The 25725-nt window shown below is 42.3% G+C and overlaps 2 protein-coding genes across 2 annotated transcripts in view; both read right to left on the bottom strand.

The window, feature by feature from the left end:
- KCNK13 (potassium two pore domain channel subfamily K member 13) overlaps nucleotides 1–25725 on the bottom strand; it is a 109636-nt gene that overhangs the window by 33549 nt on the left and 50362 nt on the right. The window lies entirely within an intron of this gene.
- LOC130850843 (guanine nucleotide-binding protein G(I)/G(S)/G(O) subunit gamma-5-like) lies at nucleotides 13813–14155 on the bottom strand. Its single transcript, XM_057730238.1, has one exon. The coding sequence runs from the start codon at nucleotides 14110–14112 to the stop codon at nucleotides 13906–13908; it is 207 nt and encodes a 68-aa protein (XP_057586221.1). The 5' UTR covers nucleotides 14113–14155; the 3' UTR covers nucleotides 13813–13905.

Here is a 25725-nt window from a genome sequence, read left to right as displayed (position 1 = left end):
AGTATGTAAAAGCCGACTGGGTCTGTAGTCACCCTCAGTTCAGCCTGGAATGAGGGGAAGGGAGACTGGAGGACCTTCCTTCTCCCCCCAGTCCATTCTGGATCCTCCATTCAACACCTATTCTGGGTAGACTCTGAGGATGGAGGTGAAAGACTCCCACCCTCAAATAGCTCAAAAAACTTAACTAGAGAGGAGAATAAGGGGTCATTTCATTACAGGATGCTATGTGCTGCTTTTATTATAATGATGACCATTAGTATAGACTATTTTATTTTCAGTAAAACCTTAGATGATTCAGGTTTTACTAAAATTAAGAAAAAACCCTATAATCAGTTAGTAAGCTTGTGTCCATGCACTAAGGGAGAGGCTTATGTTATACTTTCCGTGGGGTCCTTGTTAAAGGATACTCCCTTCTGGGTTCAGGACGTACTTGGGAAGTCTCCAGATTCCCTGTCCCCAGGTGCCCCACTTCAATCAGCAGCCACCTATTCCCAGCTTCCTGTTCTCACTGAGAAGTGACCCGTTGCATGGGAACCTTAAGAACAGAAGCAAAGCTCTCTGATGGGCAAACGGGAGACCTGCAAAATAGATCAGGGACCATCTGCTCCATCTACTCTGTTTTGCAGGAAAGGAGGAGCCATTCGGGCCAGAGATATGGAGAGTACACACCCAGCGGGCACCGACTTCCTTGACCTTCAGCTGTCTGCCCGGCCCCATCCCATCAGCTCTCACCCACGTTCTGGTCACTGTTCATGACCCTCAGACCAGCCTCGCTCTTCAGTAACATGTTTCAATTTCCTGATACCACTTGGCTTGTCTGTCCGTACCACTGCTGCTCTGGCTTACTTGGGCCAGGTGTGCGTGTCCTGCGGGTGGCATGGGTGGCAGCAGTGGTCCTGCGGCACCTGGGGAATGGCTGTGACTTAGGCCAGGTGAGTGATGACCACTGGAGGCCTGTCCTTATTTCTCCTGGGGGAAGAAAGCCATTTATCTGCTCTACTCTGTGTCAGTTAACGTGGACTCTTCCTTCCGATAAGTCCTTTCAGGTACTTTAGGAAACTTCTTTTACACTCTGTGAGCAACGCCATGCCCCTAAACTCAATTAGAAGTAAAAACCTCAACACTTGGCTGTGTGGCTTGCGGGATATTAACTCCCCGACCAGGGATCGAACCCTGTGCCCTCTGCAGTGGAAGCATGGAGTCTTACCCACTGGACCGCCAAAGCTTCTTTTTCTTGAAGAGGCCATCTGCACAATCCTGAGCTGACAGGCAAGCCAAGTGCCCTCCAACCTTCCCCACCAGGCCAGACGCTTCTCACGCCCACCTGTGACACGGGAGCCACATCCTACCAACAACACTACAGGCCTTCTTCTCACCAATGCCCGGCTGTGAGTCGCGTACTGCCATGAAGGCAGGAAAGGTCTTCTCAGACCTGACACCAGGCAGTCGTCATCAAAGAGAAAACAATGGAACCTCAACATCTTTATGTTTTGAAAATCTGAAAAATCACGTACGTAGCACCCTTTATCAGCCTGGAAACAGCGCGAGCTGTCGGTGGACCTCAGCACCTCCCTTCCCCTGGTTCTCGGTGAGATAAACGTTGACCACACGCTGGGGCAGGCGAGACGGGCCCAGGGCGGCCAAGAAGACGCTGGCCAGCAATCACACTTCCCGTGTGTCTTTGCCAAGTAGTCATCAAGCACATGGAGGGTTTTCTTTCATGAAACCCACTTTATCCTTATCTTTGTTTTCCTTTTGAATGAGTCCCAGCTGAAGGATTACGCACAGATGTGTGTGTTTTTCTTAGAAGACCTGGGTCAGAGGCATGGAGGTGAAAGTCCCTCAGATGAGCCACTGGGCCCAATTCCGCTGCAATTTCCCCATGTGAAATGTCAGGCATTCACAGATGACTTTCAAAGTGAGCTGCAATGAAGATCACTGTACATTTTAAAAATAAAAATAATTTTATGATGCAAAAAAAGAAGTAAGCTGGCGTGCTTTCGCAAACCTGGCAGCCACGGCAGAAACTCTCGAGTCAGTCCTGTGCAGGAGTAACAGGCCATCTAGAGCCCCGCAGCCCATCATCTGGGAAAGCGGTTGCTGCATTCTTTGGTTTGTTTTTAATAACATTTGTTTATAATAACATTTCATGTGTGTTATTTCTAATGACACACGTTCGTTGTAGAACATTCAGAACATGCAGACAAGCAGAGAAGAGCAGTTAAAAACCTCTCACAATCCTGCTGTCCAGAAAAAGCGGGTGAAACCCAGCTCTCCGCAGTTCAGATTTCCCAGTGGCCAAATGAGGGATAGTACAAGAGTGGGAGGACTGAGTGAGTTTATGGTGTAAAGAACTCAGCGCCACACAAGAGATAATTAATCTGAGCTGCTTTACTGATAACATCTTGATGTACTTCTGTGTGTGTGTGTGTGTGTGTACATAAACATCAACATTTTATAGACCTTGGATCTTATGGAGAAATTTAGTTTTTCTTAAAATCCCTTCCCACTTCAGCTAGGTTCTGACTAATCTTCCAAGGCTATGTTCTAAAAACCATCATGGGAAGAAAGATGGTGGGTCTAAAACTAAGACGTGTCCACTCCGTGTATAAGGAATAGTGTCCATTCCCACCACTTGGACTTTGGAAAATATTCCGAAGCATCGAGCTGATCTCCCTGTGCTCCGCAGTAGCTTCCCACTAGCTGTATAAAACAAAACAGGCCCAGAGCAGTTAGGGAACGTGACCAAGATTACAAGTGCTAGCGAGTAGCAGGCAGGTTGAGTTCAGCGTTCACACTTGAGGCTTCTGGGCTCCTCTCTCCCCATTAAGTCTGCCCCATTTGTCCAGCTGCTCCTTCAACACTCAGCTCAACTCTTCCTCTTCTGAAAGGTTTCCTGCATTTCCAGGCAGCCTCTGTGCTCCCTCTCCTGGGCCCTCACTGTCCCGAAAAAACCTCCTCTAGAGCGCTTTCCACAGTGTCCTGTGAGGTGGGCTGCTTGTTTGCCTCCTTAGTATAACCATGTATGCATACAAATCCAGGGCCCAGCTTGTTACTGGCACCGAATTACATGTGTCCAGTCCTGGCACTATGGCTGAAATCATGGGGCAAGGGCCGGTCCCTTCCACAAAAGCATCCTTCAGCACCATCATCAAAGAAGACTCTGGAGTGAAATGACCCCATGTGAGATAGCTTTATGGACCCAGTTGGGTATGATGAGCTTGACTGATGCCTTCTTCACACTGATGAGTCCCAGGTGGCCAGTCTAATCTCTGGGCAGGTCACAGAGCATGGCTTTCTTTTCCGTGATTGCAAATTGAACCCTCACCCAGACAGCCTTCTTGTAAAGCCCATGCCATTGATAAGATAGGAAACTAGATATGACTACGTATGATTGGGGAACAGCACACCATTGCCTCTGGGAAATATCTGCAAAATATTTTTTTTTTTGCTTTGTGAAGACCTAAAGGGGTGGAATGGGGAGGTGGGAGGGAGGCTCAAGAGGGAGGGGATACGGGGATATAGGTATACATATAGCTGATTCACTTTGTTGTACAGCAGAAACTAAGACAATACTGTAATTATATTCCAATACAGATGAAAAAATTTTTTTTAAAAAAGAACAATAGCAGCCCAAAAGAAAGCACAGCATGCTTTACCAAGAAAAAAAAAGACTTTAAAAAAATCAGTTTTATTGAGCTATAATTCACACGCCAAAAAACTCCCCCATTTCAAGAGTGCAATTCATTTACAACGTAGGATATTCACAGAGTTGTGCAACTACCTGCACATCAATTTCAGAACACTTTCATCATCCTATAAAGAAACACCACACCCACTAGCAGTCATTCCCCATTCCCTCCAATCCCCTCAGCTCCTGGCAACCACGAACCTACTCTCTGCCGTCACAGATGCCTTTTCTGGATATTTCAGAGAAATTAAATCTCATAATATGTGGTCTTCTGTGACTGGCTTCTTTCACTCAGCATAATGTTTTTGAGGTCTGCGGCTATTTCATCACGTATCAAATGACAGTAACAACTGAATCTACCTGAGACTTCGATGTTTTAGGAGGTTTAGGAGAGAAGCAGCCTGTCAAGTGTCTGGCGCAGAGGAATTACTTAATGTTACGCCTCCTCATGCTGATATTTCTTTGCAGAGCCAAGGAGGGGATCAGGTTAAACACCTGTCCAGTCTCTAATGATCTCGTCATCCACACGCTCGGATGAGAGTGGAGAACCAAGAGGCATGTGCACTGCTGTTCAAAGTTCAAAATGTGAGCGGAGAGCAAGGCATGACACAATTATAGAGGTGACTGCCTCAGAGGTGAGGCAGGTGAGGTGGACCAGCACAGAATGAGGATGATGGCAATAGCATCCTCTTGGGTGCTGTGAGAACTGGATATGGGAAAAGGCTTTGTAAACAGTGAACTAACGTAAAAATGGCAATAGTTACTGCTTTTATAAACCTGTTCCAAAGGAAAAGAGGACATGGAATGCTTACTGAGTGCCCCAGCATGTGCCAGGCACTTTGTGTGTATTTCAGGTAAACCTCCACAGCCCTGTAAGGCACACGGGACTGATTCCAATTCGTAGAGGAGTAAACTGAAGCTCAGGACAGAGCAAGCAATTTGGACCAGTTCTCACACCAGAGCTTGGCTAGAAGAGCTAAAATTCAGGCTCAAGTCTGGCGGATGAAAGCTGATAGGTACTCTTTCTACCATGTTCTGTTTTGCCACCTTGTGAGCAAGTTAATCCTTCAGTGTCCTACACAGGGCAATCTCCTCTCTCCTCTTATTTTAAGTATCCTTCTCTCCTTCCAGTTCTGGCATGTGATACCTCAATCCAAGTTCATCTTATCTGTCACAGTATCGCAAAATTTCAACCACATCCCTCCTAAGTCTTCATCTTCTCAAAATGAAGCACCTTTTGATTAATAATAACATTGTACTGTGTTGGGAGAATAGACAAAAATGACTGATCATTTCAGCTAGTGTGTGAGGACCTCCAGTTTTGTTATGTCTACTTGAAAAGAATGCAAATGACTAAACCATCCATCTCCCCCTGACTCTGGTAAAAGATGCTCTATTAAAGTTATATGAATTGTTCACTGTTTACTTCCCTTGGCAAATCTCTTAGAGTCCATTCTTTTGCCTGTTAAGCCCCGTGAAACACACTCAAACAGTGTAAAAACCTCTGTCTTCTTTTTAAAAAGTGTAAAACACAATAGCCAAGATATGAAAGCAACCTAAGTGTCCATCAAAAAAATGAATGGATAGGGACTTCCCTGGTGGTCCAGTGGATAAGACTCTGAGCTCCCAAGGCAGGGGGCCAGGTTCTATCCCTGGTTGTGGAACTAGATCCCACATGCATGCTGCAACTAAGAGTCTGCATTCCGCAACTAAGAAGCCTGCATGCTGCAACTGAGTTGCATGCTGCAACTGAAAGATCCCATGTGCTGTAACTAAGACATGGTGCAGCCAAAATAAACAATATAAATAAATAATTTTTAAAAAAGATGAATGGAGAAGATGTGGTATGTGTGTATATATATATACATATATATGTATATATACAATGGAATACTACTTAGCCATAAAAAAGAATAAAATAATGCCATTTGCAGCAACATGGATGGACTTAGAGAACATTAGACTTAGTGAAGTAAATCTGACAGAGGAAGACAAATATTATAATGATATCACTCATATATGGAATCTAAAAAATAATACAAATGAATCTGTCTACAAAACAAAAACAGACTCACAGATATAGAAAACAAACTTATGGTTACCAAAAAAGAAGGGGGGGGAGGAATAAACTAGGAGTATGGGATTAATAGATACACACTACAATATATAAAATAAACAAGCAACAAGGAACAACACAGGGAGCAATATTTGATATCTTATAATAACCTATCATGGAAAATAATCTGAAAAAAATATATGTATAACTGAATCACTTTGCTGTACACCTGAAACTAACACAATATTGTATATCAAGTATACTTCAGTTTTAAAAAGTGTAAATCGTACTTTTCTCAGTGTATAAATCCTTTCCCTTGCTATAGAGTCAGTCACATTGAATGCAGAGAAAGGACAAGAATAAAACCAAGGATTGGTGAAAACATGGCTCAGTGGAACTTTTCTACACTGTCATGAGAAAATAAAATGATCCAACCACACAGGAATACAACTGGTCATTATCTTGTAACAGGTACATCCCCTGCAACCCAGACATCCCACCCCTAGGTGTTTTCCCTAAGGCGGCGGTTCCCAAAGTGTGGCTCCAGACCAGCAGTGGCAGCGTCACCGGCAAACTTATTAGAAATGCAAAATCTCTGGCGCCACCCGGGACACACTGAATCAGAAACTCTGGGCATGGGGCCCAGCAATCTGTGTTTCGACAAGTCCTCCGGAGAATTCTCATGCACGCTCATGTCTGAGAACTACACACTAGTGAATGCTCACATTAAAATGCACCAAGAGTGTTCCCTGGGCCATTGATCATAATGGCACAAAACCTGGAAAAAACTGAAATGCCCCAAGTAAGGAGAATGGAGAACTAAACTGGAATATTCATACGACAGCATTCTATATAGACCCCAAAATTAATGAACTACAGTTAAATGTTCCATGTGACATTCATGAATCTTAGGAACACGATATTGAGGCTAAGGAGAACGCTGCAGTTGACCACATTCAGTATGAAGCATCTTTTGTCAACTTCAAAGCCAAAGATGAAACAATAGATTGCTTAGGGCTATATACATAAGTGATGAAGGTATAAATTTTTAAAAACTGGGGGAATGATGACCACACCGTTTGGGGGAATGGTCACTTCTTGGGGAGGGGACGTGGGAACACGTGGGGAGATGCAATGGTGTAGGTAACACTCCCAGTTCTTAGAGCAGGTGGTGGGGTCACAGGTGTCCATCACATTAGGAGGATTTGTAAGTTACATTTGTGTTACACACGTTCCTCTGTGGGTACCAAATATTAAGTTTAAAAGGGGGAGGGGATAAATTCTGCCAAGTACCACACTGTTCTTACTTGATGAGGAGAAGAATGCTAAGGAAAAGTACTCTGTAAGAGAAAGGACGAGAACAGTGTCCAGAGGGGAACCAGATTGGAAGGGCTGCTGCCCTCAGAGGAGCCTGCAGAGGATGAAGGAAGTGGACACACAGAGAATCCCTCTCCCTCCTCCTCATCAACCTCCAGCTCTAGGATGGTAACATGCTGTATGTTGGCTCTTCTTCTGCCATCAGCCTTACCTGGGTTATTCATTCACTGAACACTTGAGCCCCCAATGTGCCAGGCAGTGAGAAGTCAGTGACAAGGGATGAGCAGTGAGGAGAGGGATCGTGAGGAGGTGCCCTGGGGAGGAGGCCGAGGCTCCCCTAAAACATCAACAACTAAATACATACAGACACTCTTACTCACTACACTTTAACTTTTTTTTTTTTTTTTTTAACCACCAGTCGAATATTCCCTAGGACTAGAAATAAATTGCTGCTTGGAAAAATTGTCAGTCTTTCCCTGAATGAATAAATTAGTTTCATTCAAAGATAAAGAACTTGACTACATCTCAAAGTACTTAAATATTTGCGCCATCAAGTCCATTGCTAAGATGAGATACATGATTCCTGTTCTCCCTCTGATGGACCAGAGGGTAATGCACCCATTTTTATTTCCATGTGCAGATGGATTTACAATTGTCTCCCTATCCTAATGTGGAAAGTGCTTCTAAATGGCAAGGGCTAGAGCTGGGATCCCAGAGGCCCAGGGTCAAACCAGGTTTGCCTTCAACTCAGGCAAGTACCAAAGCTCCATCTGTTTTCTATGATACATATTTTTTTTCTTATTTCCCAAAAGTATACTCAAAATGGTCACAGAATGTACTTTGTTAAATGAAACATACTGTTAGAACACCAAATAGCTTTAATGTGAGGCAGAGAAAATGGTGTACAAAAAGATAAAAGTATGGTGAGTGCTTTTACTTTTAAATTACCTGAAGAATAAATGCGCCTTCCTTTTAACTGCTCTGGGGGCCGTGCCCAAATCCACACACACAGTGCTCCTTTTCCCATTCAGAAAATGTAGAAAGATTCTTCTTACTCTATGGAACATATGTGGTAACATGGAAAAACCATTTGTAAGGTGCATATGATTATTTTTTACTTAAAAAAAATTGTTTTATTTTAGAATAGAGTGACAGAAAAACTGTCAAGATAGCACAGAAAGTTCCCATATATCCTACACCCAGTTTCCCCTATTATTAACAGCTTTTATGAGTATGGTATATTTGTTACCATGAATGAACCAATATTGATGTATTATTATTATTAAAGTCCATTCTTTACTCAGATTTCCTTTGTTTTTATTTAATGTCTTTTTACTGCTGCAGGATTCCACCCAGGACACTGTGTTACACTTAGTCATCATGTCTCTGTAGATGCCACTGGTCTATGACACTTTCTCAGACTTTCCATGTTTTGGGTGACGTTGAGAGTTTTGAGGATTACTGGTTAGGTATTTTGTAGACCGTCCCTCAGTTGGTGTTTGTCTGATGCTTTCTCATGGTTAGAGTGGGGTGACATGTCTAATATCACATCCTTGGGGAGGAAGACCAGAGTGGAAGTGCTCTTCTTAGCACATCCTGTTGAAGAAACTTACCATCCACATGCCTTATCACAGATGATGCTAAAACCTTGATCACCTGACTGAGGGAGAGTGTGACAGGTTTCTCCAGTATAAAGTTACCCTCATCCTCACCCAGCCTTCTCCACCATCTTTTGGAGGAGGTCACTGTGCACACACACATAAGGGGTGGAAAGCTGTGCTCCATTCATGCCTTGAGGGTAGAGCATCTACCTATTATTCAACATTCTTCATGGGAGGTTTGTTTCTGCTCCCCCACTTATTTATTGAATCATTTACTTATATTAGTATGGACTTATGGATTTTTTTTAATATTTGGATTATTATCCAATACTACTTTATTTTATTCCTCAAATTGTTCCAGCTTTGGCCACTTGGAGCTCCTTCTGTTGGCTCCTGTGTCCCTTTAACGTGCCCCCATCATTGTCATAATTTCTTCTTTTTTTCAATTTTGAGCACTTCCTTACTTGGTGCACATGATTTTATCAGGAGCTTTCGTCCTACAATTAAGAAGATTTGGGGGCTGAGGGTGGAAGAGGATAGGTATTCCTTTGAAGTCTGAGGAGCTATTATTACATTCTTTTCTTTATATAAAGTCTACCCTTTCTAAATAATCAGTCCTTCCTATATTTTACCTACAAAAATTTCCCTTTTCCATCAACCTGTAGTAACAGGGTCCTCATTCTCCTTTTACCAGAAACTTCCATCAGAAAGTGCAGAATGTGGGGAGTGCCCAAGATGCCAGAATAGGAAGAACTTGAGCTTACCTCTTCCCATGGGCATACCAAAATTACAACTATTTACACAGCAACTGTCAATGAGAATGATGTGAAGACTAGAAGAAAAGATCTTCTAAAACTAAAGATACAAGGACTTCCCTGGTGGTCCAGTGGTAAAGAATCTGCCTTCCAATGCAGAGGACACTGATCCCTGGTCGGGGAACTAAGATCCTACATGCTGCAGGGCAACTAAGCCCATGTGCCACGACTGCTGAGCCTGTGCACCACAACTACAGAGCCCACATACTTCAGAACCTATGCACTACAACTAGAGAGAAGCCTGCATGTCACAACTAGAGAGAAGCCTGTGCGCCACAACTAGAGAGAAGCCCGAGTGCCACAATGAAAGATCCCATGTGCCGCAACTAAGACCCAACACAGCCAAAAATAAATAAATAAATGGATAAATAAGTAAATAAATAAAAAACCACATTAGACCTAATGGACTAATTCCATCCAAAAGCAGTAGAATACACATTCTTTTCAGGTGCATATGAAACATTCTCCAGAATAGATCTCATGCTAGGTCACAAAACAAGTCTCAGTAAATTTAAGACTGAAATCATATCAAGGCATATTTTCCTACCACAATGCTAGGAGGCTAGAAATCAACTACAAGGGAAAAAAATCTGCAAAAAACATGAACACATGGAAGCTAAACAATATGCTACTATACAACTAATGGGTCACTGAAGGAATCAAAGAGGAAATTAAAAAATACCTGGAGACAAATGTAAACAAAAACACAATGATCAAAAATGTATGAGAGGCAGCAAAAGCAGTTCTAAGAAGGAAGTTTATAGTGATGGAAGCCTATCTGAGGACACAAGAAAAAAATCTCAGATAAACAGCCTAACTTTACACCTAAAGGAACTAGTCAAAGAAGAACAGACAAAACCTAAAGCTAGTGGAAGGAAAGAAATCATAAAGATCAGAAATTAAAAAAATACAGGCCAAAGAAGCAACAGAAAAATCAATGAAACTAAGAGCTGGTTCTTTGAAAAGATAAACAAAATCAATAAACCTTCAGCCAGACTCACTGAGAAAAAACGAGAGGGCCCAAGTCAATAAAATCAGAAATGAAAAAGAAGTTATGACTGACATCACAGAAATATAGAGGATTGTAGGAGATTACTATGAAAAATTATATGCCAATAAAATGAAAAAACCTAGGAGAAATGGACAAATTCCTAGAAATGTACAGTCTCCCAAGACTGAACAAAGAAGAAATAAAAAATATAAACTGACCATTCCCATTAATGAAATTGATTCAGTAATTAAAAAAAAAAATCTCCCAACCAACAAAAGTCCAGGACCAGACAGTTTCACAGGTCAATTCTACCAAACATTTAAATAAGAGTTAAAATCTATCCTTTCCAAACTATTCCAAAAAAATCAGAGTAAGGAACATGATCAAACTCATTCTACAAGGCAAGCATTACCCTGATCCCCCAAACAGACAAATATAGCACACACAAAAATAAAACCACAGCCCTATATCACTGATGAACATCCATGCAGAAACCTTCAACAAAATATTAGAATACCAAATTCAACAATACATAAAAAGGATCATACAACATGATCAAGTGGGACTTACCTCAGGGATGCAAGAATGGTTTAATACATACAAATCAATGTGATATGCCACATCAACAAATTGAATAAAAATCATATTATCATCTCAATAGATACAAAAAACGCTTTTGACAAAATTCAACATCCATTTACAATAAAAACTTGCCACAAAGTGGATATGAAGGGAGCATACCTCAACATAATAAAAGCCATATATGACAAGCCCACAGTTAACATCATACTCAATGGTGAAAAGCTGAAAGCATTTCCTCTAAGATCAGGAACAAGACAAGGATGTCTGCTCTTGCCACTTTTATTCAAAACAGTATTGGAAGTCCTAGCCATGACAATCGGATGAGAAAAAGAAATAAAAGGAATCCTAATTGGAAGGGAAGAAATAAAACTGTCACTGTTTGCAGATGACAATACTATATATAGAAGAACCTAGAGTCTCCACCAAAAAACTATTAGAACTAATGAACAAATTCAGTAAAATTGCAAGATACGAGATTAATATACAGAACTCTGTTGCTTTTCTAAACACTAATAAGCACTATCAGAAAGAGAAAGCAAGAAAACAATCCCATTTATATATAATCAATAATAATCAATTGCATGAAAAAGAAAAAAATACCCAGGAATAACCTTAACCAAGGAGGTGAAAGAAAACTATACTCAGAAAACTACAAAATACTGATGAAGGAAACTGAAGATGATACAAAGAAATGGAAAGACATACTGTGCTCATGAACTGGAAGAATTAGTATTGTTAAAATGACCATACTATTTACAAGTACCTAAGGCAATCTACATATTCAATGCAATTCCTATTAAATATCAATGGCATTTTTCACAGAACTAGAACAAATAATTCTAAAATTTGTATGGAAGCAAAAAATACTCTGAATAACCAAAACAATCCTGAAAAAGAACAAAATTGGCAGTATCACATTCCCTGATTTGACACTATAGTACAAAGCTACAGTAATCAAAACTGTATGGTACTTGTACCAAAAACAGACACATGATCAATGGAACAGAATAGAGAGCCCAGAAATGAACCCACACTTATATGGTCAATTAATCCATGGCAAAAGAGGTAAGAATATACGATATTCTGAAAAGACAGCCTCGTCAATAAATGGTGCTGGGAAAGTCAGACAGCTAGATTCAAAAGAATCAAACTAGACTACTTTCTCACACCATCTACCAAAATCAACTCAAAATGGATTAAAGACTTAAATGTAAGACCTGAACCCATAAAACTTCTAGAAGAAAACATATGCCTATGTTTGTACACTCTTTGACATCAGTCTTAGCAATGTTTTTTTGGTATGTGTCTTCAGGCAAGGGAAACAAAAGCAAAAATAAACTAATGGAACTACATCAAACTAAAAAGATTTTGCAGGACTTCCCTGGTGGTGCAGTGGTTAAGAATCCACCAGGAGACACAGGTTCGATCCCTGGCCCGGGACAATCCCACATGCCTTGGAACAACTAAGCCTGTGCACCACAAATACTGAGCCCATGTGCCACAACTACTGAAACTTGTGCTATGAAACAAGAGAAGCCACCTCGATAAGAAGCCTATGCACCACAAAGAAGAGTAGCCCCCACTCACCGCAGCTAGCGAAAGCCCGTGCACAGCAACAAAGACCCAACACAGCCAATAAATAAATAAATAAATTTATTTTAAAAATGGCAGAGGACCTAAATAGACATTTTTCCAAGGAAGATATAAAGATGGCACATGAAAAGATGCTCAACGTTACTAATCATCAGGGAAATGCAAATCAAAACCATAATGAGATATCACCTCACACCTGTAAGAATGGCTATTATCAAAAAGATAAGAGATACAAGTGTTGGTGAGGATGTGGAGAAAATGGAACCCTTGTGCACTGTTGATGGGAATGTAAATTGGTGCAGCCACTATGGAAAACAGCATGGAGGGTCCACAAAAATCTGAAAGTAGAACAACCATATGATCCAGCAATTCCTCTCCTGGATATATATCTGAAGAAAATGAAACACTAATTTGAAAAGATATATGCACCCCTATGTTCACTGCAGCATTGTTTAGAATGGCCAAGATGTGGAAGCAATTTAAGTGTCCATCAATGGATGAATGGATAAATAAGATGTATATGTCTGTATATATATATATGGTTTCCCAGTGCATATAAAAGTTATGTTTACACTTAAAAGTACATAATTTGGGCCTCACATACCACCTAACACCCAGGGCCCTCAAATTAAAAAACTTAAGCCTAAGACTTTAGTTATTCCAAACTTGATTTGTTACTCCTTTTATGAATTTTGCAAGCTTAAGTTGCTAAACTCCATGGCAATGGGGAGAATGTTATTAATTACTTTATTTTTCACCTTTAAACTATATTAGTTCTCTATTGCTGCTACAGCAAGTTTACCACAAATGTAGTGGCTTAGAACAACACAAATTTATAATCTCACAGTTTTAGAGGTCAGAAGTCTGACTTGGGTCTCACTAAGCTAAAACCAAGGGTCTGCAGGGCCGTGCTCCTTACATCCCTTTCTGGAGCTGCTAGGGGAGAATGCTCCCCTTGCTCATTCAGGTTGTAGACAAAATTCAATGACTTGAAGTTATAGAACTGAGGGCCCACTTTTTTTTTTTATACTAAGTATTTTATTGCATGCTTCCGCCAGTGTATATAAAATAATTACCCTTGTGAAACAGAAATTCATGAATATTCAGAGAGGTAGACATTAAGGACTGACAAGTAGAATTGTATAGTATGGCACATGTTACAGAGACAGGCTTTTGTACAGGCTTCAAATTTAGCTTTCCTGTGAATATTCACCGGTTTATGAAAAGTGATTTAGAAAACCTTGCAAAGATTCGTTTTACTACAAAAAGGAACAGACTTTCTGAGGTCTGAAGGGATTTGTACTTGAAGATACTCCAGTCAGCAGGGGATCATGTTGAGCATTCTGCAGACAGAATTGTTTCAAATCTGCAGCTGCCTGGGAAACCTTCACGCGGTTGAGCCCGGCCTCCAGCCGGAACTGTTGAACCACTTTCTTCATAGCAGCGACGCTGGAGGAACCAGACATGGCGCACGCGAGAGCTGGGCAGGTCGGCAGACCGTCGGTGGGCCGCTGGCGGGTCCCGAGGGCCCACTTTTGAAGTGGGTTGAGAGCTGAACTTTCCCAGCTGCCCAGTTTCCCAGGTTACTGAGGCTGCTCGCATTCCTTAGCTAGTGGCCCCCTTGTTCCATCTTCAAAGGCAGCAGTGGTGGATGGAGTCCCTCTTATGCTTTGAATCTCTTTTGCTCTTCTTATGTCAGATTTCTCTGATGATTGCTAGGAAAGGCTCTCTGCTTTTAAGAGCTCTGTCATTAAATTTTGCTCATGCAGATAATCCAGAATAATCTCCCTCTTCGAGTCTCCAGGGATTAGGGCGTGAACATCGTTGGGGGCCATTATTCAGCTTCTCATATCAGCATAGTGTCTGGTGTACCACAGGCCTTCAATGAACAACTGTCTCCTTTAATGACTGAAAGAGAAAGCTGAGTGTGCACGAAGTGGAGACTCAAAACTGAGCCGCTGCTCTGATATTTTGCTGATTCGAAGGTATTCTATGTATAAAGCTAGGTGTTGGCTGGACAGAGAGCAGGACAGTTGCAGATAATAAAACCAGCTCAGGCATCTCTTTGGTATTTCAGCTCAAGGAGGCTCCTGGTCCTGGATGAGCATTTGAATCACCAAGGAGCTTTTAAAAAACACCTTTGTCAGGTGCTTCACAGACCAGTCAAGTGAGACTCTTGGGGGCCATTGCTATTTGTTAAAAGAACTCCCTAGGTGATTCTAAAGTGCAGCTGAGGGCTTCCCAGGTGGCACAGTGGTTAAGAATCCACCTGCCAATGTAGGGGATACGGGTTCCATCCCTAGTCCAGGAAGATCCCACATGCCTCGGAGCAACTAAGCCCGTGCACCACAACTACTGAGCCTGCGCTCTAGAGCCTGCAAGCCACAACTATTGAGCCCATGTGCCACAACTACTGAAGCCTGTGTGCCTAAAGCCTGTGCTCCGCAACAAAAGAAGCCACCGCAATGAGAAGCCCACACAAAGCAACAAAGAGTAGCCCCCGCTTGCCGCAACTAGAGAAAGCCCACACAGCAAAAAGACCCAACACAGCCAATAAATAAATTTAAAAATTTTTATAAATAAAGCGCAGCTGAGGTTGAGAGGCACTGGCTTAGAATTAGCCACATTTCATAACTGAGGACTTACAAACTTTCTGAGTCTATGGCCTTTTGCTCTGGGCTGAATCGTGTCCCCCAAAGCCATATGTTGAAGCCCTAAACCCCAGGATCTCAGAAGGTGATTATATTTGAAGACAGGGTCTTTAATAAGTTACCTTATTAACTACTTAATTACTTAAGCTAAAGGGAAGTCATTAGGATGGAGCCCTAATCTAGTATGACTGGTGTCCTTCTAAGAAAAGGAGATTAGGACACAGACACGCACAGAGGGATGACCACGTAAGGACACAGGGAGAACACAGCCATCTACAAGCCATGCAAAGAGGTCCCAGAAGAAACCAACCCTGCCAATACCTTGATCCTGGCCTTTAAGCCTCCAGAACTGTAAGAAAATAAATTTCTGTTGTTTAAGCCACCAAGTCTGTGGTGCTTTGTTCTGGCAGCCTGAGCAGAAGAACAGATCCTTTTAAGCATCAGATGCCTCTGATCTCCTTTAATTAAGTGCAAGCTCTTAGGGGGAGCCTGGCTTTCTCACCTGTCTCTCATGATGCTTATCACGCTGTTTTGAATATAGCAGTAGCTTAATAAGTCCAATCAAAGCAGCCACAAGCCTGGGTTTATGTCCCATCTCCACCATTAGTTGGCTATGTATTCTTGGCTAAGTCATTAAGCTTCACATCTTCACATGTAAAATGCCATTACCTCAAGTGACTGCTGAGATAACATGTGATGGAAAAATCCATATGACAGGAAATCTACTAGGATTATTCCTCAGCCTGTGTGATTTTGAGTTTGATGGGAGGGCTTATTGGGTATGTATTGAAAGAATGAACAGGGTGTCATAAAGCAAATGCATGCAAACTTTTTCTTCTATCAGCTCAACTGCAATTTTAAAAATTAGTTCTAATGTTGGTCTCACCCAGTTACAGCTTCTCCTTTATTTCGCTGTATACTGGATGCCTTGGGCCACTTGGTGAACATCACATTCTAAATAAGACCCAACATTTTCACATAGGATCCTTAAAATATAAATAGATACAGCCCTTTGGGAAAGTAATGTCAAATTATGGGTGAAAAGCCGTTAAAATATTCATATCCTATTATCCAAAAAGTTCACTTCTGTTAGTTCTGAGGAACAGATGCTAAATACAGAAATAACTTCATTAGTCCTCACAGCTCTATAGGTAACAGTGAAAAATCAGCAACAATCTAAATGCCCAGTAAGAGAGGGTAAGTAAAAAATAAAATAGTACATGCTCAACACAGACTACTGTAAAGCTATCAAAATTGTGAAAAATAATTATATTATGGTGTTTACTTAAGAAAAAGATGCAGAATACGTAAGTTAAAAATGCATAGAGATAAGTTTGAAAGGAATCCAACACGGTGCTGATAAAGGGGGGAACCTTAGCTGGTGGGATTACGTGTCACCTTCCTCCTTCCTTCTATTTCTCTGAAGTTTCTGACTTCTCTTTCTTTCTTTTTCTTTCTTTCTTTTTTTTTTTTTTTGGTATGGCTATATGCTTCACTTTCTATTGTGGAAATATCTAGACGTGGAATACTAGATCATATGGTAGGTGTATATTTCACTATTTTTTGTTTAATGCCAAACTATTTCAGTGGCTGTATTATTTGAAATTTCCACCAAAAGTGTGTGAGAATGCCAGCTCCTCTACATCCTCACCAATGCTTGCAATCATCAGTCCTGCTTAACTTTAGCTACTCTAATAAAAGTGTACTATTATTTTATTATGATTTTTAAATTAATTTTTATTGGCATATAGTTGCTTCACAATGTTGTGCTAGCTTCTACTACACAGCAAAATGAATCAGCCATACATACACATATATCCTCTCCCTTTTGGATTTCCCTCCCATTTTAAGACACCACAGTGCATTAAGTAGAGTTCCCTGTGCTAAACAGTATGTTCCCCTCAGTTGTCTATTTTATACATAGTATCAATAGTGTATATGTGTTATTTGCAATCTCCTAATTCCTCCCACATCACTCCTTTCTCCCTCGGTATCCATACATTTGTTCTCTACCCCTGACTTCTTTCTATAAGGAGAATAGACTACATTTATCGTGAGGGAAAATAAAAATAGAGTTAATATAAAGCAGCCAACAACAATCAACAGAAACAGGACCCAGGAGATCCATTTCGTTGGGGATTCAGCTGTCTCACTACAATGCATACAAATGATCGAATGCCATTTAGCTAATGACCCAGCTCTGGCATGAGGACATCCCCGCTGAAACGTTTTCCTGGAGTGAGTGTAAAGCGTATCCTAAGGAAGTCATGGTGGCTAAAGAGAAGTGAGGGCAGGAAATTGCCAAGTGCGGCTTCAGCAACTTCTCTTCTATCCCTTTAACAAAACATTCCCCTTAATGAATTTAACAGAAACCTGTCAATGAGAGTCAATATTTACATAAACCTACAGTTCTGATAAGGCACGTATATTATTCCTACACTTTGCAGCATGCTCTACGCAGTGGTTCCTACTTCTGCGGAGAGCAGGACAGCCTCCCGCTCAGTTAAACCAGAAATCCAGGCGCTGACTCACTGCCTCCCGCCCCTCGCCACACCCAACCCTTCAGGTCCTGTTGCTGAACGACTCCAAATCCCTCTCCATCTTCCACTTTTCCGTATGGGTAATGATGCCACCACCATCTCTCCCTTAACAACTCTAAGCCAGACACACTTTCCTTCTAAAGTCATCCTCCCCTTCTTCTATAGTAATAGAAGCTCCTAAAAGAGCTGGCACATGGCCACTTAGGAAAAAACGACATTTCTCCGTTTCCTTTAACTAGATGAGATCATGTGACGGATGTGGCAACTCCTGGATTCTATGCATCCTCCTCTTCCCCTGCCACTCCCCATGGGCTGAAATAAAGATATGGTGGTCATGCTTGCCAATTCTTAACTTACTAGTGGGATGTAACTGAACTGCCAGCTGATAACGTATTAGATTCCTTTAGCTGCTACTGTTGCAGAAATCGGTCTGTGGAGAAACCAAGCACCACACTCAGAGGGCTGGAGAACTCAGGTTTATTAAGCTGACGGCCCCAGATGAGCTAACGCCTCAAAGTTCTGGGCCCCAAGCTCAGGGTGAGCTTTACTTTTATAGGGGTCAGTGCACGTGTTTACAGATGGGTAGATTGGTTACTTGGTTTTGCAGAGCAGGGAAGTTTCCAAACAGGAACTTACAAGAGCAGGTGCAGAACACTGCATTTTTAGCAAAACATTTTACCTTTACATTGGATTGCTAGGTCATCCTGTTTTTTTGTTTTTCTCTGCGCAGCAAGCATATTCTACAAAAGCAGAGCAAGCATGGAGTTATTTTTAGCTGAGTGCAAGTTTCTAATTTTCCTCTTCACTATAACAACACGGCACAAACTTAGTGACTTAACACAAATGCATTCTCTTATGGTTCTGGAGGTCAGAAGTCTGAAAGCGGTTTCACTGAGCTAACATGAAGGTATGGGCAGGGCTGGTTCCTTCTAGAGGATCCGAGGGGAGAAAATTTTCCTTGTCTTTTTCGAGCTCTAGTGATGCATTCCTTACATTCTCTGGCTCATGGCCGCTTCCTTCCTTCAGCTTCAGAGCCAGCAGCACAGCATCTTTGAAACTCTTTCTCCTTCTGTCCTCATATCACCTTCTGCTCACGGGACTCTGCCTGTGTCCCTCTTTTATGGCTGCTCTGTTATGCTGATTACGTCAGCTCCACATGGATAATTCAGGCTTAACCCCCTCTTTCAAGATCTTTAACTTGATCACATCTGCACAGTCTCATTTGCCATGCAAAGTAATATTCCCAGGTTCCAGGAATTAGGATGTGAAGATATTGGTGGTTGGGAGTTGGGGGGGGGGGGGGCTTATTTAGCTTACTACAGTCATTAAATATAATTTTTTTTCACACAATACAAAGATGTATTTTTTTTAGCTCTTTATTGGAATATAATTTCTTTACACTTTTGTACCATCTTATGAGGTACACCAAAGTGAATCAGCTGTATTTACACACATATCCCCATATCCCCTCCCTCCTGCGATTCCCCCCCACCCTCCCCGTCCCGGCCCTCTAAGGCATCACCCATCATCGAGTTGATCTCCCTTTGTTATACAGCAACTTCCCACTAGCTATCTATTTTACAGGTGGTAGTGTATATATGTCTATGCTACTCTCTCACTTTGTCCCAGCTTCCCCTTCGCCCCCCCACCCCCCCAACCTCCAACCACACATGATGAAACTGCACTGTGATTTGGGGCATGTAACTTGGAAGACATTCAGCAAATTGAGTGGCAATGCTAAACAAAATTTCCTCCCATTCTCATTTGCCTGTTTATAGAAACAAGGCTGCTTGCGTGCTTACATTCAAATGAAAAATAGGAACAGAATTCCTAATTCTAAGCCGAATTCTTTCTAGCAATAAGTAACATTCATTCAATGATAAATTAATTAGAAAAAGTTATAAAGCTCCATTCATCTCATTTAGGAATGTATTTTCAAAAAAATTTCACTTTTTAGGTGTTTCCTGTTTATCCAAATTTGTTACATATTCATGTGGTTTTGATCAATAATATACTTCTAATAATTGAAGGATAACTCAATCAGAAAGAAATTTTTAAAAAATTTTAAGCCTTATGATCACAAATTCAAAAAATTAAATTTAAATTTATAAATATATACATTTATATATATTTATTTTGTTGTAGGAGAAACGTGATCAAAGAAAGACATGTATAAAATGTATTAGTATAAATTTCTGTGGGGGAAGTGGAATGGATACACACTTTCCAAAAGAAAATGAAACAATATGAAATTTCTGACAGGTAAAGAAAATCTTGTTTACATGTTTTTTAAATGGGTGATGGTTCGTGGGTATCAAATTGCTATGGTATTTAGATTCCATTGGGTACATTTAGAAGATAGATATGATCATTTTGTTTTAAATATCAACACTTACAGTATCTAAAAATCCATCTTTATCATCTGCATTTACGATGAAATTCTAGATGTTGACTTAAAATTTATGTTTTCCAAAATTCTTTTAGGAGGTATATGAACAAAAAGTTTGAAGACAACTACTAATGGGCCTGTTTGTCAGGACAGCAGCACCCCCTCCAGCCCACCCCTGGCAAGGGGATTTTGCTTGAACCACAGTGGTGAGAAGTTTCCTTGGGCTCTTGGACTAAGAAAGTATCTCAATGGCTATTCCCAGCGCCATCAAAATAAAAACAAGAAAAAATACCCACCCTTCTATTCACCATCTCACTCATTCCCTTCCTACACTGCCCAGCCAGAGATACTGCAGTTACTCAGGCCCAAGAACCTCACACTCTGGTTGCCAACATAGAGTGCTTGGTGGTAAGAAGAGGCTTCTTCACAGATCCAGGAGTTGCCACAGGGCTAGATACAGATATTGCCAACTCCACCCGCAGAAAAACAAAGCAAGACTCCAGGACCAATATTCATAGCTCGTCATGGGACTACTTTTAAGAGTGCATGTACACATCCGGTGATTATTTTGGGGAAACAGGAAGTAGATAAAATTCGAAGTGAACTCTTGGAGGGGATTCGTTGCCTATCTTCATTGGAATGGCTTAAACCCACACACAGCACAACACAACACACATCCATTTGAAGAATGAGCAGAATGGAAGCCAAGGATCAGGGTCCCTACAAGGGGCTCTGAGCACAGAGTGGGAACACAATGCATACTTGGTTGACTCAGAAAACATATACCAACACTTAATTAAAGAAAATCAGCAGGTATACAATGGACTAAAGAAAGAAGATGGGACGTTGCCAAGTAAAGGTAGACTTTATCACCCGTTCGGGCAGCTGTAAAAAGGGCGTGAGCACTACACCATCCTGTTTAGGCCTGTATCTCAGCTCTATCATTTACAACCTCTGTGACCATGGACGTGAAAGCTCATAGCCTCATGCCTCAGTTTCTCCAAATGTAAATTAGGAATGCCATCACATAAGGCTACTCTGAGGATTGAATGAACTAGCACTTAAGTCAATGCTAATGATTATTATCAGCTGTTCTTTTTAAAAATGAACATTTATTGAACTCTGTATTCTCATCAATGTCTAGGCCTTGGGATATAGAAACAAAGGACGGTGCCACCTCCTAGCTCAAGGTTGACCACCCAGCCCCGATGGGCACATTCCAAAGGGCTTTCCTGGGGAATCCTCAGATATCCCAGCAATGGAAGCACAGCCAGGGGCAGGGCCCCACTGCAGAGGAACACAGAGAACGCGCATCAAGGGGTGTCTTGGCGTGACCAAACCCACTGGGCCAGGTAAGAAGGGCATCTGAGGTAGGCAGTTCAGGTGTCCTGTAAAGCATCTTACCATAAGACGGGAGTTCAAGTCTGGCACTGAGCTGGTGAGGGGCATTTGTTGGGGGGTTATTTTGCTGCCTGACATCAGTTATGAGCCAGCTGCTGTCAGCGATTTTATGAAAACTTAGGAGAGCAGAGGACCACCACTGTACATCACCACATTGCTCAGGACTCAATCACTTGCAGGAAATGAACTTCCAGTTCAAGCCAGTTTAAGCTGAAAAGGAAGACTGGCTCATATGACCAGATCAAGAGAAAGCAGTCTTTCACTCTGGGACAGCTGGACGCAGCCCCTGACGGGTACAAAGACTCTTTTTTCAGCTCTCTCATATCAGCCTTTGCATGCTGGCCTATTGGGAGATAATTCCAGTGTTTCTGCATATCTTCTGAGCAAAGCTGAGTATCAGCAGCTATGTTCATGGATGTTTCCAAAACTGCTCTGAGGCATGGAGCAGCTTTGCTTACATTCTAGGATTTGGCAATAGTGTCTTTGGTATGATACAAAAGTCATAAGAAAAAAATAGGTATATTGAACTCCATCAGAATTTAAAACTTTGGTTCATCTGATAATGTTATCAAAGAACAATCTGCAAAGTGAGAGAAAATATTTGCAAACCATATATCTGATAAGGGTCTAGTGATTAGGGTCTTGTATCCAGAATACATAAAGAACTCTCACAAGTCAACAACAAAAAGACACACAATTTTAAAAATGAATAAAAGACTTGATGGACTTCCTAGGTGGCGCAGTGGTTAAGAATCCGCCTGCCAATGCAGGGGACATGGGTTCGAGCCCTGCTCTGGGAGGATTCCACATGCCACGGAGCAACTAAGCCTGTGTGCCGCAACTATTGAGCCTGTACTCTAGAGCCCGTGAGCCACAACTATTGAGCCCATGTGCTGCAACTATTGAAGCCCACGAGCCTGGAGCCCGTGCTCCACAGCGAGAGAAGCCACTACAATGAGGAGCCCATGCACCATATTGAAGAGTAGCCCCTGCTCTCAGCAACTAGAGAAAGCCCGTGTGCAGCAATGAAGACCAAACACTGCCAATAAACAAACAAACAAACAAACAAAACGAATAAAAGGCTTGGATATTTCTACGAAGAAGATAATCACGTGGCCAATAAGCACATGAAAAGACATTCAATATCATTTGTTATTAGGGAAATGCAAATTAAAACTGGAGTGAGATACCCATTAGGATGGCAATAACAAAATGGAAAATAACAAGTGTTGCTGAGTATATGGAGAAACTGGAACCCTTGTACTTTTCTGGTGGGATATAAAATATTGCAGCTGCTGTGGAGAAAAGCATGGAGGTCCTTCAAAAAGTTAAACAGAATTATCATACAATCCAGCAATTCCACTCCTCAAGTTATACCTAAAAAATTGAAAACAAGTACTCAAATACTTACATATGAATGTTTATAGCAGCACTATGTATAATAGCCAAAAGGTGGAAACAACCCAAATATGCCTCAATTATGAAGCACTGACATGCCACAATGTGGATGAACCTCTAAAACGTTATGTTAAATGAAAGAAGCCAGATCCCAAAGGTCACAATATTGTATGATTGCCTTTCTATGAACTATCCTGAATAGATTAATCCATAGAGGCAGCAAGTGGATTGGTAGTTGCCAGGCACTGAGGGGAGGGGCAGATTGGGGGTGACTCTTACTGGGATGGAGTTGTTTTTTAGGGAGATGAAAATGCTTCAGGACTAGATACAGGTGGTGGTGGCACAACACTGTGAATGTATTAAGGCCACTGAACTGTATGTTTTAAAAAGGTGAATTTTATGCCACGTGAATTTCATCACAATTAAAAAAATAAAGCTAATGTCTCCCTGTGGGGAAAACGTTGAGCACATTTGTTTGCAGCCCCTCATAAGACTAGGGATTTCCTGTGCTCAGGTTCCTCAGTTATGACACAGGCCCACGGGGGAGCAGCATTCACCTGGGCCTGCTGTGCATGGCTTCCCTGGGACGTGAGGAGCAAGGGGACCATGAGAAGATGATGCTCGAGCTGTCTGCAGTGCTGAAATGAGTATCTACTCAGGCATGTTGTTACCTTCCCAGCAGAATCGATGGAAGTGTGGTGCGCTCACCTAGCCCAGGTCTGCTTGACTACCCTCCCTGTTCCCTGATGACCATGGGCCAGTGAAGCCTGTGGAGCTTGCCTTCCAAGGGTGCAGTGTACCATAGCAACGAAGTGTGCAGTGGAAAATGCCAGGCACACCCTATGCTTGCTTTCACCCCTATAATGCCAAGAAGATCTGCAGGCAAAGCAAGCGCCAAATACTTGGTGACTTAGTGACACCTATGCCAAGAGAACATAGATTTCAAAGCAGGCTTCAAAAAAAACATCAGAAGGCTATTGACTGGGAAGGGGAACAGGGCTTCTCTGAGTGTCTTATACTTTGATCTGAGTGGTGGTTATATGGCTATAATATATGTGAAGGAGAACACAATCAATAAATGTAAAAATTCATCAAGCCATACACTTAAGATTTGTACATCTGACTGTATATAGGTCATCTCATTAAAAAACTGTGGTCCAGGGAGAGGTAGGCATAGAACAATATGCTTGGAATCCTTCCATTTAAATAAATTTAAAAAATCAAGCAAACAGGGGACTTCCTAGGTGGCACACTGATTGGGAATCTGCCTACCAATGAAGGGGACATGGGTTCAATTCCTGCTCCAGGAGGATCCCACATGCCATGGAGCAACTAAGCCCGTGTGCCACAACTTCTGAGCCTGTGCTCTAATGCCCACGAGCTACAACTACTGAGCCCATGTGCTGCAACTACTGAAGACCACGCACCTAGAGCCTGTGCTCCGCAACAGGAGAAGCCACAGCAATGAGGAGCCCACACGCCAGAACGAGGAGTAGCCCCTACTTGCTGCAACTAGAGAAAGCCCACATGCAGCAACAAAGACCCAATGCAGCCAATAAATAAATAAATTTATATTAAAAAAAGCAAACAAACATACAAAGAAAGAAAAAACCTGCAGCAGGGGAAGAAAGATGGCAGCGAAGCAGAAGGACGTGGAATGCGTCCCTCTCCACAGATGCATCAGGAATACACCAAAAGATGCAATAATTCCCACACAGAACCAGCTGAACACCAGCAAACGACCTCAGACACCAGAAGGGACTGCAAAGATCACGACATAACTGGGTAGGGCAGAGGGAAAAAAAAAAAAAGGAGAAAAAGGAGGAGAAGAAAGGAAAGGGATAAGCCCCACACCCTGGGGCGGGGGGATCTGAAAGAGGGGGGAGATTGCCGAATTCGGGGAAACGTCCCTTATCTGATGGGGAAGGCCCTTCTCCAATGGGAAATTTCCCTGAGTCAGAAGGGATGCATTTGGGACTGTTCAAAGAGGGTGAAGTGGCTGAGCTGTGGCAGACGGGAAAGAGTGGGAAACACACAGAGGGTCCGCACCACAGCTCAGCGTGTCCAGACTGAGACTTTGGTTCACAGCTGACGAGGGGGTCTGGGAGCTGAAATGTGGGAACTGGAGAACTGGTTTAGGGTGAGAAACATTGTTGGCAGTGGGGGATGGACTGAGAGGACAGGAGGGAAGAAGTCCGCAGTGGAGAGTGCCTACTGTAGAAAGCTGGGCGGCCATGGGTACGGCTGGATACTGCTGACTCACAAGCAGTGGGGAGGAGCTGCAGGTGTAGCCTCTCTCTCGGACAAAGGAAAGACCTCTCTGGGCCTGGCTAATGCACTCAGGGATAACAAAGGCCCCTGGGTGGGGCTGGCCTAGAGTGCCTGCAGCCAAGAGCCAAAAGCCCGCAGAGTGGCCCAGCTCTGGAGACATTCTGTTTACACCTGAGCCACCAGCATCCCTCTGCAACAGGCACTGCCACAGCCAACTGAGTTGCTGTGACCAACGCAGGGCACCACGGCGGAGTCGTAGCAGGGGGGAGGAGCCGCGGTTGGAGTTGCTCTCTCAGCCTGAGCCGCCCAAGCTGCCGTGACCAGCTAGGGTGCCACTGCTCACTCACTCCCAGGGGAAGGAGCCACTATTGTACCCTCTCTTTCCCCACACACCTGCGCTTACAGACGAACAATAAAGGAAGCTCTGAT

Source organism: Hippopotamus amphibius, chromosome 4 (genome assembly GCF_030028045.1).
Source record: "Hippopotamus amphibius kiboko isolate mHipAmp2 chromosome 4, mHipAmp2.hap2, whole genome shotgun sequence".
NCBI lineage: Eukaryota > Metazoa > Chordata > Mammalia > Artiodactyla > Hippopotamidae > Hippopotamus > Hippopotamus amphibius.
This window is presented reverse-complemented; position numbering and strand designations above follow the sequence as displayed.